At 42.2% G+C, this 15,590-nt stretch overlaps 1 protein-coding gene across 1 annotated transcript; it reads right to left on the reverse strand.

Annotated features, from left to right (window-relative positions):
* Positions 1-399: 399 nt before the first annotated feature.
* nek8 (NIMA-related kinase 8) lies at positions 400-13,074 on the reverse strand. Its single transcript, XM_080525541.1, has 15 exons — positions 13,011-13,074; positions 10,997-11,202; positions 10,254-10,486; positions 9,869-10,000; positions 8,934-9,142; positions 8,628-8,704; positions 8,020-8,204; positions 7,680-7,827; positions 6,880-6,956; positions 6,589-6,706; positions 6,165-6,315; positions 4,256-4,419; positions 3,232-3,384; positions 2,163-2,321; positions 400-760 (listed from the first exon to the last, which is right to left on the reverse strand). Exons 1-15 carry the CDS (start codon positions 13,055-13,057, stop codon positions 732-734), a joined length of 2,088 nt encoding a protein of 695 aa, XP_080381667.1. The 5' UTR covers positions 13,058-13,074; the 3' UTR covers positions 400-731.
* Between the last annotated feature and the right edge of the window lie 2,516 nt (positions 13,075-15,590).

Consider the following 15,590-nt stretch of genomic DNA (forward strand, 5'->3'; position numbering starts at 1 on the left):
CAGTAGTTTATATTCTGTCCAAAAGACACTGAACCAACACAACACCCTTCACTGTAAAAGTGCCAACTAGCATGTTGTGTAACTAAACTAACCATCTGTTACTGTGAGTGAGCACAAGTGTTATTAATCCATTCGAGGATTAATCCAAAAACCACAAAAGGCGCCACTGATAATGCGCTTAAGATTTCATTCTAACTGCCTTTGTTTAACGGATGAGTTGGTAACACTGAAGTGGCAGCCATAAACGAGTAGCTGTCCTTTTGTCAACACATTGTTTCGCCTCACTCAATACTGGGTCAATACAGCAACAAAACCAGTTTGGCTTCCTGGGAGTGTGTTTTTTACCATGTTAACCTTGCTTGTGTGAGAGGACAAAACCTTCCCGCATGACAGCTCCCCAATGGCTTCCTGCTAACTGACGGCAAAGATTTCAGCTGAACATTCTAGCTATCTACTGTATACAAGCTTAGGAATCTCAATAGCAACATACTTTTACTTTTTTGATGTTGTGTATGATCAGTAAAATGTGCCAATATCTGTATAAGTACACATATCTAGAGAAGGGAATTGAGAGAGTCAAGTCAGCTGGGATTCTGCAGGATCAACTGCAGTCTGAGTGGGAATGGTCCGACTCGTCTCAGATGCGCCTCTGAGAAGGGTTATTCAGAGGATAGTTGTCCTGTCTCTTGTGACAGCCACTGAGGGGGTGCAGGAAGATGTACTGAGCCGTGTCATCTAGGGACGGGCTCCTCCAGCAGAGCTGAGAAAGAGAGAACAGTAATCGGATAAGGCATCGACATATCACTTACAGCACCAAAGACTATACCATACAAAGAATATACTGTCTTACACAATGAATGTATATGAACTGTTAGTACAAGGGGACTCAAGTCCTCTGGAGTCTTCATAAACCCTCCACAGGGCCTACATAGATGCTTCACAAATCATGAATAAGCAAATGGCATGCTACATAAATAATAACCACAATAAAGAGTCAGCCACATCTGGCAAACTGCCAGATGCCAGGACCTGTTATAACACCCGTGAGATAGTATGAATGTTGTCATGAATAATTCATGAGACATCTACATGTATGTCTGTATGTAGGGCTTCATGAGGGGTTTATGAACACTTCATAAAACCTGTTTCAGTAAAAACCCACTTAAAGTGGGATGGAAATTACCTAGCTTCCATGTTGTTTTTTTAGGTCCCTGTCTTCTAGAAAGCTACATGTCATGAGCACACACGAGAGCAGCACTGTACTTGGATCTCTCCAACGGATTACAGACCACTCTCTTACTGATTACATTTCACTGCAATTTAATCTTTCCTCAATCTGCATCTATTTTAAAAAGGGCCGTGGGGTGGGGGTTGGGGGGGTTAAACTCTAATCCATCTCTCATTTCAATAGATATTGTTTTAAAGCCAAGGAATGACACGGCTTCCATTAGAGATCATCGGCTGAAATGCCTTTACTTCTTACTAGTCGGGGGGGAACAATTCTCATTACATGTGAATCCATAAACTACATGCAAGCAATATGAAATCAACAGGAAAATGCACTGAGTAAGATGATAATGAAATGAGATAGTGAACGATTATTACAGTAGGATATGGATACATGCCGATTTACAAACCTTCGACCTTGTTGAAGAGACTTAAGACGGTTATATTACAGACACTAGTTTGTTCACCTACAGATGTAGCAACACCAGCACACACATCACCAACGCCTAACAAGTGAAACATGACAAGGAAGCCCCTGTTGCCCATTTGATTGGTTGCAGAGAGCCAAGCCCAGCAGACTGCCTCAACTCAAGTTAATTAGGCACTGTTACATCTTAGTCATTAGTTACTAGAGGGCCTCAGGCTATGGAGATACAAAGAGTCAGAGATGGGGCACAGCTACCTCTGAATGGACTGAGAGAGAAAAGGCGACAGACAAATCTGCATTGTAGGGTTAATTATCAAGCTTTTTACAAATAGGCTCTTTCAGGATTTACCCGTGGGAGACATGCTGCTCTGTCACCATCATCACGAGGGAGCTTCTCAAGTTTCACTTTTCTTTCATTCGGGGGACTAGTGATTGCTGTTAGATTTCAACACATCCACTGTGATTTCACAGCATTTGTTAACAAAAAGGTAACATCTAAAACTATTACGTTTCACTGCCAGCAGAGTGTTGCCATGACAACAGGCCACTGACGTCACGGTGAATGGATGGCTTTCGTCGAGCTGCACTGCCTTCGGTATGCCAGAATCCTCCTCTTTCCTTCCGAGGCGGCCACGGGCCCCCTTCCCCCAGGTATACACCTCTCCTTCTACAGAAAGACAGATAGGTGAAGAGTGCAGTTACAAATTCTTCACCACATTCCCAGGACAGAAATCATTAACCCATGCAATCCTTAACTGCAGGGTTGAGGTCAGTTGAATTTCAATTCAGTGAGGTGACATAATTAAAATTATGGGCATTACTTTTCATTTAATTTAAATGATTTCTCAATAAATGGAAAAAGGTAAAGCAAATGATTTTTCTATTATTTGTATATATTTAAATAATATTAAAATATTTAAAAAATAATTATTATATTTTAAATAATTGAATTTATCCAAATCACTTTCTGAATTCACTGAATTGAAATTGAATCGGCTCCGACACTGCTTTGGCAGCATAATGGCAATGTCCCTTGGAGAGCCAAGCTCAACAAAGTCAGCTTTGAACAATGAGCTTCTGCAGAGGAGACTGGGACTGCCTGCTGTCTCCCAATGGGAGGTAGAGCTGCTGCTTGACACATCCTGACATTCATTGTCTCATCCTCAGCTACTCTATCCTTTGAATGTCAGTCTTATATAAATCTGTCACAGAATGAAGATCGCAAAGGTGTAGCATATAGTTATGTGCATTGCTGTCCTCTTTGGCAACACTGAAAAACGTACAATATTCAATGCAATATCCAGTGCTTGACCACAACACCAGATTTTATAAAGTGCTTTGTCTGGACCAAAACAGCTCTCTCCACTAAACATTCTTTATCATGCAAGCTCTCTCCTTGATCACTACTGACTTGCCATTCAGCACCAAGCTCAAATCTGCATACTGGACCTTGAAAGCATGATTACATCTGAAAGCACTGTAACATGTCAAAGGTTAAACCAAAAAGTTTAAGTACATTCAAAACAAATCACCTAACTTGTACATGTTATCCAGTGATTGCCTGCTTGTCTGCTCACCTGATCCAATGGCCAAGGTGAAGGCGTCCCCACAGGCTGCCATGGTGATGCCCTGTAACCCTGGCACTGCGTATGGTACACGACTGGTCCGGCGGGAGCTACAGCCAAGCTGCCCATGCTGGTTACTGCCGAAGGTGAAGCACTGACCCTTTTCTGGAAACACGACACAGGCAAATCAGTACAGTATAGAAAGAGGCACATGTATATCTTTGGCTCTGGAGGGAATAGAACCCTGTAAGTATGAAAAAAGAGAGTGGAAGATACTGGGCCCTATTATGCACTTCTTAACTTGCCGTCTTAAGTGTTAATTAAGACGCACCGCCAGGTTAAGACCTACCGCCACCCTTATTATGCGCTTCATACGCGCTACTGCTATTATGCAGGTGTCGATAGGCGCCCACACATAAGACGTAAAACTCCCGTGCATATATTGCTCATTGTGGGAGTGTTCATATGTTAATGAAGTGCACTAGGCGCCCCTGCTATTATGCGATCTGACTTTGCTCCTATCGCTAAGAAGTGGTTTGAAAAGTTCTTAAGTTTAGACTTCATGCACGTTTTGAAACACGAGCGCGCCTCCGCGGTTTGCGCATGCATGTGGGCACACATGAACACGCACGTGGCTCCACGGCAAGACGTAAATTACGGTCACAGTATAAATGCTTTATTTCAGAAGGGAGAGGCAGAGAAGCGCGCTGACCTCCTTCTTAGGACTTCCATAATAGCATAGCGCTAATGACTCAACGCAGCCGGTTCTTAAAGGGAATGGCACCTGGCTGATTGGGTTGATTGAGAAGACGCCCAAAACACACCCATGACTAATTTCTTTGCTTAGCGCCGGGTTTTAGGCGCCCACTACCGCACGCATAATAGCAAAGTGGCCTTGACCACGCCTCCACGTCTTAAGTTTAGATCTACCGCCTCGTCTTATTGATGAAGTGCATAATAGGGCCCATAGTGTTTTGCAGGTTAAAGGAACTGGTGGTATAGTATGTCAGGCACTGCATTGGAGAGACAATCGCACCTGTGACAGCTACAGAGTGGGCCGTTCCAATGTCAATGTAAACAATCTTGTCCACATTCAGTGGTGCTGATTGGACAAGACTGAAAGAGTGGATTTCTTCAACCTGTTCACAGGGGGGGGGCTCATCCTCAGCACAGATCTTATCCAAGCCCATCTTGTTGAACCTGACCAAGCAGAATGAGAGCTTCAATCGTTGTCCATAGATTTTTCTATCAAATTTCAAAAAGTTCCAAATGAGTAACAAGATATGTATTTAAAAAGATACTTTTTTGTTAGGCATTGCCATAGGAAATATTGCACAACTGACATCCATAACTTTTTACAATCACAAAAATCACAAAGACAATTGTATTGAAACGTCTCAGTATATAGGACGACAGCCTCATGTGATCCATATCAACAAACTATAGTAATTAAATGCAAAATCCTCTCTTTTAGAAATATTATCAGGCCACTTATCTAAAGAACATTTGAGGGAGGGAGGGATATTCAATGACCTATCACAAATTATTATGAGGGGGAGTTTCCTGCTCTAAGTGCTACAGTAAGAAGAAGTTGGTAAGTAACAGCCCCTCCCTACTTGCAAGCAATGGTCAGCAAATTCCAATTCCAATCCAATGCTGGTCCTAGCATAGACTTAATTAATTAATTAATTTTGCCATTTAGCAGACGCTTTTATCCAAAGCGACTTACAATTACGAATTACAGGGACATTCCCCCTGGAGTAACTGAGGGCTAAGTGCCTTACCCAAGGGCACACTAGTAGTGGTGTGGCTTCAGGCGGGATTTGAACTCACAACCTTCCGATCACAAGTCCAACTCACTATCCACTAGACCACCACTACCCCTTGTTTTTCTTATGATGACTAATGTATAGACGATTCACTTACTTAAACAAATGTATTTGTTATAAGTCGCTATGGATAAAGGCGTTTGCTAATGTCTAAAATGTAAATGTAAACATGTAAATAAGTGTAAAAAGAAAGCAGGAAGTAGCTAAACCACAGGTATCTGGGCAGTGCTGTGCTGGGCAGTACTCTCCACTTGGCCCTAGACTCTGTCCTGTAGTGTGCTCACTACCACACAACTCTATATCCTGCCTGTGAGCCTGGAGAACAAAGGGTTAACAAAGGATTACAGAGAGGGTTTGTCATCGTAAGAGAATGTCGTCTTACTGGTTCTTGGCCTTCAGGAGAATGCCATACCACATCTATAAATTCATGCTTTAACGTAACAAAGTATGTTAATAAAACGTGACGCTGGTGCTTAGGCAGGGTGTCAGCACAGTGGAAATCAAGGCGTGTTTTATCATAATGTTGCCTTGCTCTTTTTGTGTTGTTACTTAAAGGGATCACTTGCATTAAATCTAACCTCAACAGAATGGCTGTGCAATGAAAGAAAGTGTCAATTATGTCGTGACTCAGTCCAGGGGAGACTTCACACTAATGAATATAGTGGGTATTTAGGCTAGAACACTGATGTGGACTGGTTTGTAGATGTACTGTAGCTTCTAATAGAGAAAACAGATACTTGCTTCCTGGTTCAGTTGTATACAGTATATCATCTTTGACACCCAAAGGCTATGTTGAGGAACCCAGGAGAAAGTTGGGTAACATGGGTTTATTTGGATAGTCCCAAATGGTAAGATGGTTCTAGACGTTCAACTACAACAACTGTCAACCACATTCCAACTAATGATCCACTAACCCTCCAACTCAACCCTTATCTTAACCCGAAACCTAATCCCAGACCTAACCCTAAGCTTAACCCTTACTCTAAACATACACTTAACCGCAACTGTAACCCTACCGTAGCAAGCAAACAGAGTTCCAGTTGATATTTTGTAGATAATTTAGATCATCTTTAGGGGACTATACAAATAAAGTGTGACCGGAAAAAGTTGCCTTACTTGTTGCTGCCGCAGGCCACAATGTTGTGCTGGGTGCTGATAATCATGGAGCAATCCACCCCACACAGCACCCTGTGGGCCTCGAACTCCACTGGCACACACACCTGCTGAGGAGAGTTGTGGGAGTCCTGGGTGCCTAGCCCCAGGCGTCCTGTCACAGAGAGGATTAGAGACAGGCAGGGAACATGAGGGGGCACACATTAGGAATGATTCACTGGAAGGCCATGGTCTCCCGTAGGCACAGCTGTCATAAATCAAGAACACAGAGAGTGACACATGACGGGGCGAATCTCAAAAGTATTTTCTAATTTCTTTGTGTCCTCTACCCTTACGTCCTTCTAAAAACCCTATCTAACACCCTCCCCGTCCCACGAGGATGAAATTAATAGAGGAAAGGGACTTAAGTTTAATGTGTTTTTTTTACCATTGTCTCCTCTTCCCCAGGAGAATACCTCTCTCTCATTGGTCACAGCAAGCACGTGGGATGCCCCACATGACACCTGGACCAGCTCATACCCAAGTAGGGCCTCCACAATCTTGGGCTAGGCATGTAGAAAAACAGATGTCAAGCTTGTCACAAGGCTTTACAATAATAATCAATTCATTCATTATCATAACCAAAACCTGTTGTATCATTATTTCTCTTACTGCAATAACCCTGGGTTAACAATCATTATGAACTATCTAAAACAAGACTAAAAGAGTAGACATTTACCTGTGTTACATCATTAAAATTCCCATGCCCAAGACAGCCATTGCTTCCACTGCCAAATGTCATGATAATTCCTCGGTCTGTAAATTGAAAATAAATAGAGGAGATTACAGGGAATATTAGTTGATGGCTGTGGGGGCATATCATCATATGGGCCAACAGAACAATTTTAATCCCTAACAAGGGAATTACTAATCTGCTCTGCCACAGTGATAAGTGGCGATGAGGGACAAGCAATTGAGCTGGGAGAGAGGTCCTTTAATCCTGTGTTATCTGCCGTTGGTGGTGGACTAACGACAGTTCCCTCAAGGCGACTGTGACTAACGGTGTATTAGCATTTGAGCCCCAGAGAAAGTGCACCTCCATAATGCCAAGGCAGCAGAGAGGAGATTAGATTTTGCAGGGAAGACAAACAATGATGAATGCTTTCTTGTCAGAAGTGCAGTAAGAAGAGGCGATTACTGTACATCTACACTTTCAAATGCATGGGTTTCATATTGAATGCTGGCACCAGTGCTTTATGGTGACACTGTAAATGCAGTTTGTAAGGCAAAAACACTGAATACATATTGATTTCCTGCACCAAACGTCCCCACTGAGGCGGATGTGACAAGGATGCTTTCCAGGGAGGTAGTGGTAGATAAAAAGGTAAGTAAACCTAGTTCAAAATGCAGAACGTAAATGCAAAACAATAAAACCACACCATTTTCACAAAAGGTTGTCAAACGCTCTCCGACATTTCCTAATAAAAAAGGTGCATTCCCACTGCTGCTGTACGTCCCTGATGCAGTGAGATAAACTACCTGTCATACAGGTGGTGAAGAGGTCCCCACAGGACACAGACTTAATAGTGACTCCAGACTGGCCCTCCAGGAAGCGAGAGATGAACAGGGGCTGCAGCTGCTCCACGGCACCAGGCAGACTGGGCTCCCCAGAACCTACTGACGGAGCCTGGCAGAGCACATCATTAAGAGATGTGAATACTACTGCTAGAATCATAGACGAGCTAATAGATCTATATATCATTTTATCTATATACAGTGTATAACACTAACGTATGGTTAAACATAATCTGACCATTGAGGATGTGAAGTTTAATCCAAACAGACAGTTAAAGGGATAGAGAGATGAACTTCATCTGACCTCCCAGGTGATGAGTCGGCCTGATTTGGTGACCCCCATCTTCTGAGTGCGTCCCAGAGACACCTGCAGCACTTCAGTGTTGAGCATGGGCAGACGCAGGGGTGCTGAGATGCCGCTGCCCCATGTGTACACAGACGACAGGGGAATGGAATGCACCTTCCCTGTCCCCATGCCCATCAGCCCATCTGGAACAAGCACATAGCCCATGGTTTAACGCTGTGGTACACCATGGGCCGGTTTCACAGACAAGGCTTAAGACTAGTGCTGGACTAAATCACACTTTCAATGTAAAATCTCCATTGAAGATGCATTTTAGTCTAGGATTAAGCTTAAGTCTTGTCTGTGAAACCAACCCAATATGTTGATTATGCCAGAATAGGTTAAATCAAGGATATTATCCTGGATATGAAAGATAAAATACTGTTGACAACAGTGTAAAGTGACTGTAACAATAGTTATAATACAATTTCTCTACTGTAAATATTTTATTTTAAAAGGTAATTCTTCCTTCTAGCATTGTGACAGCCAATGGCCCCTGGTATGATGACTGATGTATATTTGTAACATGTAAATGATATACTACTGCTGGTAGGTATACTGTTGTTAACCTCTGGATCTGGTGCCAGTTACTCTGCCTCCTGGTCTGCCATGGCCTGGATGAAGAGTCGACAGTGGTTTTTCAATTCTGGACCCCAAAAAATCGAAACAATCTGATCAATTGTGTTATTCCACAGCCCCTCGTCATTTCAAAAGGTTCTATTGAGCGTAAAAAGGCTTACTCTTACATAGAGAACTTCAAGGATTAACATAAATATCTGCTTTTCAAATAATCAATGGCAAACTCTGATAAACATGATAAATATATTTTATCTTACCTACATTCATACATTTATAATTTTTGGCATTGCAGGTACCTTCGCATTTTGACATTGCCTATATCCGTGTAGAGATTAAGCAGGGGTCTAATACATATAGGGTGAGCCATAATCTCGTTGAGCTGGGGGCGTTTGGACGGGTCCAGATTGAGCATGTTGAGGATGAGCTGGCGAAGCTCTGGGCTGTACCGATCTGAAATTGGGGCAAAGGTACCACTCATGATCTTCAGAACTAGGGCTGGTAGGTTCTGGAAAATAAGAGGAAGTGAAGAGGTGAAGAAGAAGACAAGAAGAAGACAGAACCCAACCCACAAACGCATTTAACAACATTTCAAGGGGCAATCTGGGATTCAAATAATAACAAAGGGTTCTCCCCACTACTTTTTTTGGTAAACAGCTGAGAGGTGGGGCTGGAGAAATGTAACCACCACCCATTAGACCACAATGATAGTTTTAAAGCTATGAAGAGCTGTATATCATTCATTTAAAATGTATATTTGTTTCTTTAAAAAGGTGAAATGTGTAACATTCAAGCTTTTTAAAAGCTTTCGAAGGACTAAGTTCATTATGTAGCAATCAGGGAATGAGATCCCTTGGCTGTTTTGATACAGAAAAGCACTTTCTAAAATCTATTGTCCAACACTGCAAGTCAATTTCAGGGGGGTTTACTCTATATTATTATTAAGGATGCTGTTGTTTGGAACTTCAAACTGAATTTCACCGTGGTTTTCCAACAGACACTCCTTTAAAAGGGCAATCTGAGATCTCCATTTGAGGAGATCATTTAATGATAACCACTAGCCATTTATTCTTGAACAATATTACCTCCATCATATAAATGCCCCATAAGCTAAGTTCAACCTACTTTGCGAATAGGGTTAAAATGGCACAAAAAAGGTTTTCCAAAGGGCTCTCTGTGAGAGCCAAAGAACCCTTTTTTTATATGTTTTTTTTTATATGTATGTTTTACATACAGCAGCCTCGAAAGCTCTCTTGAGGCTTGCTAGCTCATAGAGCACACAACCCAGGGCCCAGATGTCACTCTTCTGGTTGTAGGGCTTGCCCTCGCACAACTCAGGGGAGATGTAGCATGGGGTCCCCACCACCTAAATGGGATAAAGAAAGAATGGTAACACTTGATTTGAAGGCTACCAATTTAAGGACTTCATAACACATGCATCAGCCATACATGCTGTACACAATTATGAAATACTTATGTCAACAACCGCAGGTTGACATAGTATTGTGTCAATTTAAATACTGTAAATGTGTATGTATTGCTTATAAATGCCATATGTATAAACGTGTTTTAAAGTCTAGCATCCATCCATGGGTACTCAGGTCAGATGACCTACTCACAGTGTAGGCCTTGCTCTTGCTAACAAGGATTTTGGAGATTCCAAAATCACCGATTTTGACAATCATTTGATGCTTGTCAAGCAAAATGTTCTGGGTCTTGAGGTCCCTGTGTAGGATAAGCTTGTTGTGCACGTGGTAGAGGGCCAGCAGGATCTGTACAAAAAAGTGCAGGATGGTGTCCTCGTCTAGTAGGGAGTTACAGCGCTTCTGGATGTACTCTGCCAGGGTTCCACCTTAAGGAAGCAAGTAAGCAAGCAAGAGAACAATATCGTCAACGTCTCTGACTGCTTAGTTCTTCGTAATGTAACAGGCGGGGATTGAATCCAGGTCTTCTGCACATCAAGCCCAAGCATATACCATTAAACCAAGACGGCATCTGATCATCTTGGTCTGAGGCCGACATCTGAGCGTACAAGCGCCAGACAGGGCAACCCATCACAAGAGTGTGATTACACTCCTGGGCTGGCCTCATCGACCATAGTTGCTGAAGATGGAAAGGATAGAAAGGATCATATGAAAGGAAAGAAATGGTGCCAGTCCTTTATGGTTTGGGTTGGGTCGGCCCTGTAATGCGTCCAGGCTCATAGAGTACCTGAGCAAGATCCCTAGCGACCATGAGTGCCTTGTCCTCCAGGAAGTTCAAACCTATGTGATGCCCTATGACATCAGACCTCGGGAACAACATATGCATTAAGTGTTATGTAATGAATAAAAGGAGGTGATGTGGTTGCATCGTAGAGTACCTGGTGCGTACTCCATGGCGATCATTAGTGCCTTATCCTCCAGGAAGTTTTCATAGTATTCGATGATGTTGGGATGGTTCAGCAGCTTCAGGACCTGACACTCGTTCTGAGCCGCCAGGCGCTCATCACGTGACATCTGCTCCACCGGGATCTCCTTCAAGATGAGAAAGGCCCCATCACTGCGACGACGACAGAGGTGGACTATCCTAACCACATATGAAGAGATAAAGAACAGGGTGAGGTGGTTGTTGTGTTTGTTGTTGTTTATTAGGATCTCTTATAAAGCCTATCATTAGGCTAATCTAACAAAACAAATATTATCATTGACCCATCCAAACTTTTGACTGGTACTGTACAACTTACAATGCATGCAGTACACATAAAAGCAAACAAATGATAACTAATGAAACCAACACAAAAAGTAAAGAAAATACAAAAGTGGAGTGGGTAATCTGGAGAGACAGGTATACGTGTCTCTGGTGTATAGGCTACTCACTGGTCTGTATACTACAACTGGCAGTAGTGTATGACAATGTAGGCCTACAGCATGTAGATTCACATACTGTATATGGGGGCAAGCATAGCCTAGCCTCCTACAAAAACATCACTTCTTAGCAATCTGACAATCTAATTTAAAATGGATTTAAAAGTAGGCTACAAGAGTGCTCCTTTTTTAGGCTACATCCATGTAGGTTCCCTGTGTGTAGACATGAACTACACCAAGATGTGATAATCCTGAGCTAGTATCAACCATGTTTTTGTCAGTTGTAAAAAATAGCCTCATAAACAGATATTAACCGTGAAGGCATACTACAATCAAAACACCTAATGATTTCCAATGTGAAATAACACTTAGCCTATACATGAGAACAATATTTCAAGCCAGCCAAATGTGCCTTGCAAAAAAAAAAAAAAATGAAACACACTTTTCAACTACTCTAGGCGTATAGGCCTACTAAGCGAGCTAACTTTCGCTCCAACTTGGAATTTGGTCAAGTTAACTCACTTACTCCCTTTACTTGCTATTAAATTAGGCTACTTTGTAAAATAAATTCGACAAGCTTGATGCCCGTCAAAGGGGTCAACCACCCAACAAACCATCAGTCAGTGAAAGAAGGATTTTATTACAAACTGTGTCTTGGCGGCGATTTTTATTTCAATACATGGCAAAGTCTCACTATCTGTCAATAAGAAACTGATTGACTAGAGTGGAAGCAACTATGCAATGGGAGATGAAGGATAAACTGATATGAATAAGAAGAAACACCACTTAGTACTAGCACATCAACAAAAAATGGGTATCCATGGGTATCCATGTTATCTCCAGGGAGGTGCAATATAATAAGGACTCACACCTGAAGCTTTCAAATCCCAGAAACCAGGCCCCTCTACTGGAGTACGAGTGGAAGTCGAGTTTCCCCATTGACCCCACTACAAATAGCTTATTGTAGGCCACTTTTGACATTCGCTGTTGTTATTTTTATAAACCTTTTCATGGTTTTGGGGTGTCAAAATATTTAGGCTACCTGTCACCATCAATCACCTGAATGACAGTTAGGGTTAGGGTGAGCATTGAAAAACCCAAAGTAGAGGGGTGTGGCCACTGTGAAACATCACTCCTTGAGGGTCTAAAATGGTACATAATAATTGATCATCATCAATTTCATGGTACAAATTGATGATCGCATCGCATAGATTATCACTTCGATTATCGCATAACACACTTTCTCACTCTGATCATAGAAACACACGATTCACAGGAATGTATTTCTGGAGTGTAGTACTATTTAAAGACATGCCCGATACAATGTTGAACAATAGGTGTCCAGCTGAGCCCTGCGGTAAACGCTTTGAACAAGCCGAACATGCATGTGTCATTTGGAAACAAGAGAAGACAAGCGGCGAACAACTAACTATTAAAATTCAAGATTCGACACAAAACATCGGACACAAGCTGTTTACAAGACTACAATGCCAGTAGTTTGAATTAAATGCACAAGTTTGGGAAGATTACCCAAAAGCTCCTCTTCCGACAACTTTGATTTTTTCATACTTCTCCATCTCCTGCTAAAGAAAACTAGGCACAAACTCCCATCGTCGTTTCCAGAGAGCAGTTTCCAGGCAACACTTCCTACGGGGCACAAGTAGGGACAAAAAAGTATTAGGCCATTTCTCGGTTTGTAGACAAAAAAAGACGCACGCGCAGGCAATTTGAATACTTTATTTGAGTATTGGATTAAAAATAAAGCATTATTGTTAACACTGAATGTTTTTCATGGTCTGAAGAATAGACACAACTGTTATAGATTAGCTTTAGACATGTAGGCTACCCGGCTTCTCCTATACTGTAACAACCCCATTAATCAAGCTAAAACGACCATGCCAGGAAGCTTATTCAATTATTAGATTGATCTGATACCCTTTATGTACTGATGCAGTTATTGCAGTTATTATTACTGTATACTCAACTACAACAAATAGTCATGAGCTATAACATAATCCTTGATCCATTAATCTGTTTCATTGTATGTTTGTTTTTTATGTAAAATTGAATACGCCATACTGTGTGTGTGTGTGTGTGTGTGTGTGTGTGTGTGTGTGTGTGTGTGTGTGTGTCTTTGTGTCTCTGTGTCTCTGTGTCTCTGTGTCTGCATCTGTGTCTGTCTGTGTGCGTTTGTCATCCCACAGTCTCTCCTAGTTGGCTTCGTTCCAGAGGTAGGACTGCAGGTAAGAGTGTCTAGACAGAATGTAATTACGAAGCGCCTTCCCCTTGGCTGAGATAAGGAGGCACCTGCACAGATCCTATCCTCTCTGCGTCCGTCTCATCTGCAGTAATGTAAGGCATAATAACACAAAACGAATTGCGCGCTTATACTGTAGCCTACTGTAGATTGGTAATGTATTGGCTGCACATTATCTGTCATCATTTTAATCATATCCTCATGCTTATTCTGAGTACACTGTATCTCCCAACACCGCATGCGGTTCCAGACATCAGGCTTATACGTTCAGCGGAAGTGAATGAGATAAATAGGCCATGATGCATGTACCCATACTGTTGTAGTGGTTATTTAGTTTTTCTTGTGCCATTCAGATGTTTTCAATTGTTTCCATAACAACAATTGTTTGTAATTCAGATGGAGGTATATTGTTAATATTCATGAGCATGTGTTACTGTCAGTAAACAGTCTGTTCACAACTTGTTTAGCTTGACTTGACCTTGCTGAACCACGCATGTGCCGTCTCTCTTGCATTTCCAGGACCAGCTTGGTGACATATTTGACCTTTCATCTAGTCTTTATGTTTGTACTGTTTCATACCAGCATACAGAAACTGATCTGTCATTAGGTGGGACAGTCAATGTCCAGGAATGCACAGGAGCGGTATCAGTAGCACGGTAATCACAGAAACTACAGGTGATAAAGCCCATGGTATGCACCTGTATTTCTCAGTGAGAACAGCCCAGACTACATTACTACATTACCTCTGAGACCTATTGTTAAACAATGGGTGGAGGAATCACAGAATCAAAAAAGATGTCATCATCACCTACCGTATCCTTCTTCAGTCTTTACCAAAGCCTATCTCAATGATATGCAATCTCTGTGTTCACTGCAGAAGATTATTTTCCAGTGTAGAGGGTGTCTCGTTGGTGGTGGTATTGACTCATATTAAAGAAGGTGACTGACCCTCTGATAGACAACTTGTTGTGGTTTATCCCCATTCCCCAGCATTGTCTCAGGTGGCAAAGCTGATGGTGTCTTATCTATTGAGGTCATAGTGGTGTCATGAGCCTATTGGCAGCAGTAAAGCAGAGTTGCTCTGGTGAGTAGCTAAGGGCCAGGTCAAAACCTGTTCCTTGACTTGGTGTGTTTACAACTTTGGTTTCTGTGAATGATGAGTTTCTGTTTATTCCAGACATTGTTCCAGACTAAATACCTTTCTCTGTCAGTCTGTCAAGAGAAAACACCATCACTCATAGCTTATCTGATAGACAGAGGGATGTGTACCATAAGCAATCCTCTGTTCCTTCCCTATCCTCAACCCAAAGCAGATTATCATGGTTTGTGTCTACTACAATGCACTCCATGGCCCTTGGGAATCAATGAAGCCTTAGATGTCCCCCTTATGGGCTGCTCAAAGTCTCCCTAGTAGCCTTTCCCTAGCAGCCTCCTGTGATGGCCAGTGACATCGTGATCAATACAGCCTAAATGTGGGATGAGCCAGGCACAAAGGTCCCATTCAGCCACACCACATGACATTGGGACACCTACTTTAGGCACAAAGAGGTATTTCTTCCATTTGTCTCTAAAAGGAGGCAATACAGGATAAGAATATTGTACAGTAGAGAAGAGAAGGTAGAAGCACGCTGCTTTGCTTCTATAAAAAATAACCAACAAGTAATATAACAACTTGTATCAAGCCCTTTTCATAGCCCTTTATGGCGTCAACAACATTTCGACACACATCGTTAGACTGTCAGTTCCTTTCAGGAATTCAGATTTGTCAGATAGGATGTAAGATGGTGCAATGTCACATCCTGTCACTGACCCCTAGGGGCGGTGCCCATAGGTGATAGACAGACTGCACAAGT

Source organism: Nansenia antarctica (assembly GCF_963989245.1).
Source record: "Nansenia antarctica genome assembly, chromosome: 3".
Classification (NCBI taxonomy): domain Eukaryota; kingdom Metazoa; phylum Chordata; class Actinopteri; order Argentiniformes; family Microstomatidae; genus Nansenia; species Nansenia antarctica.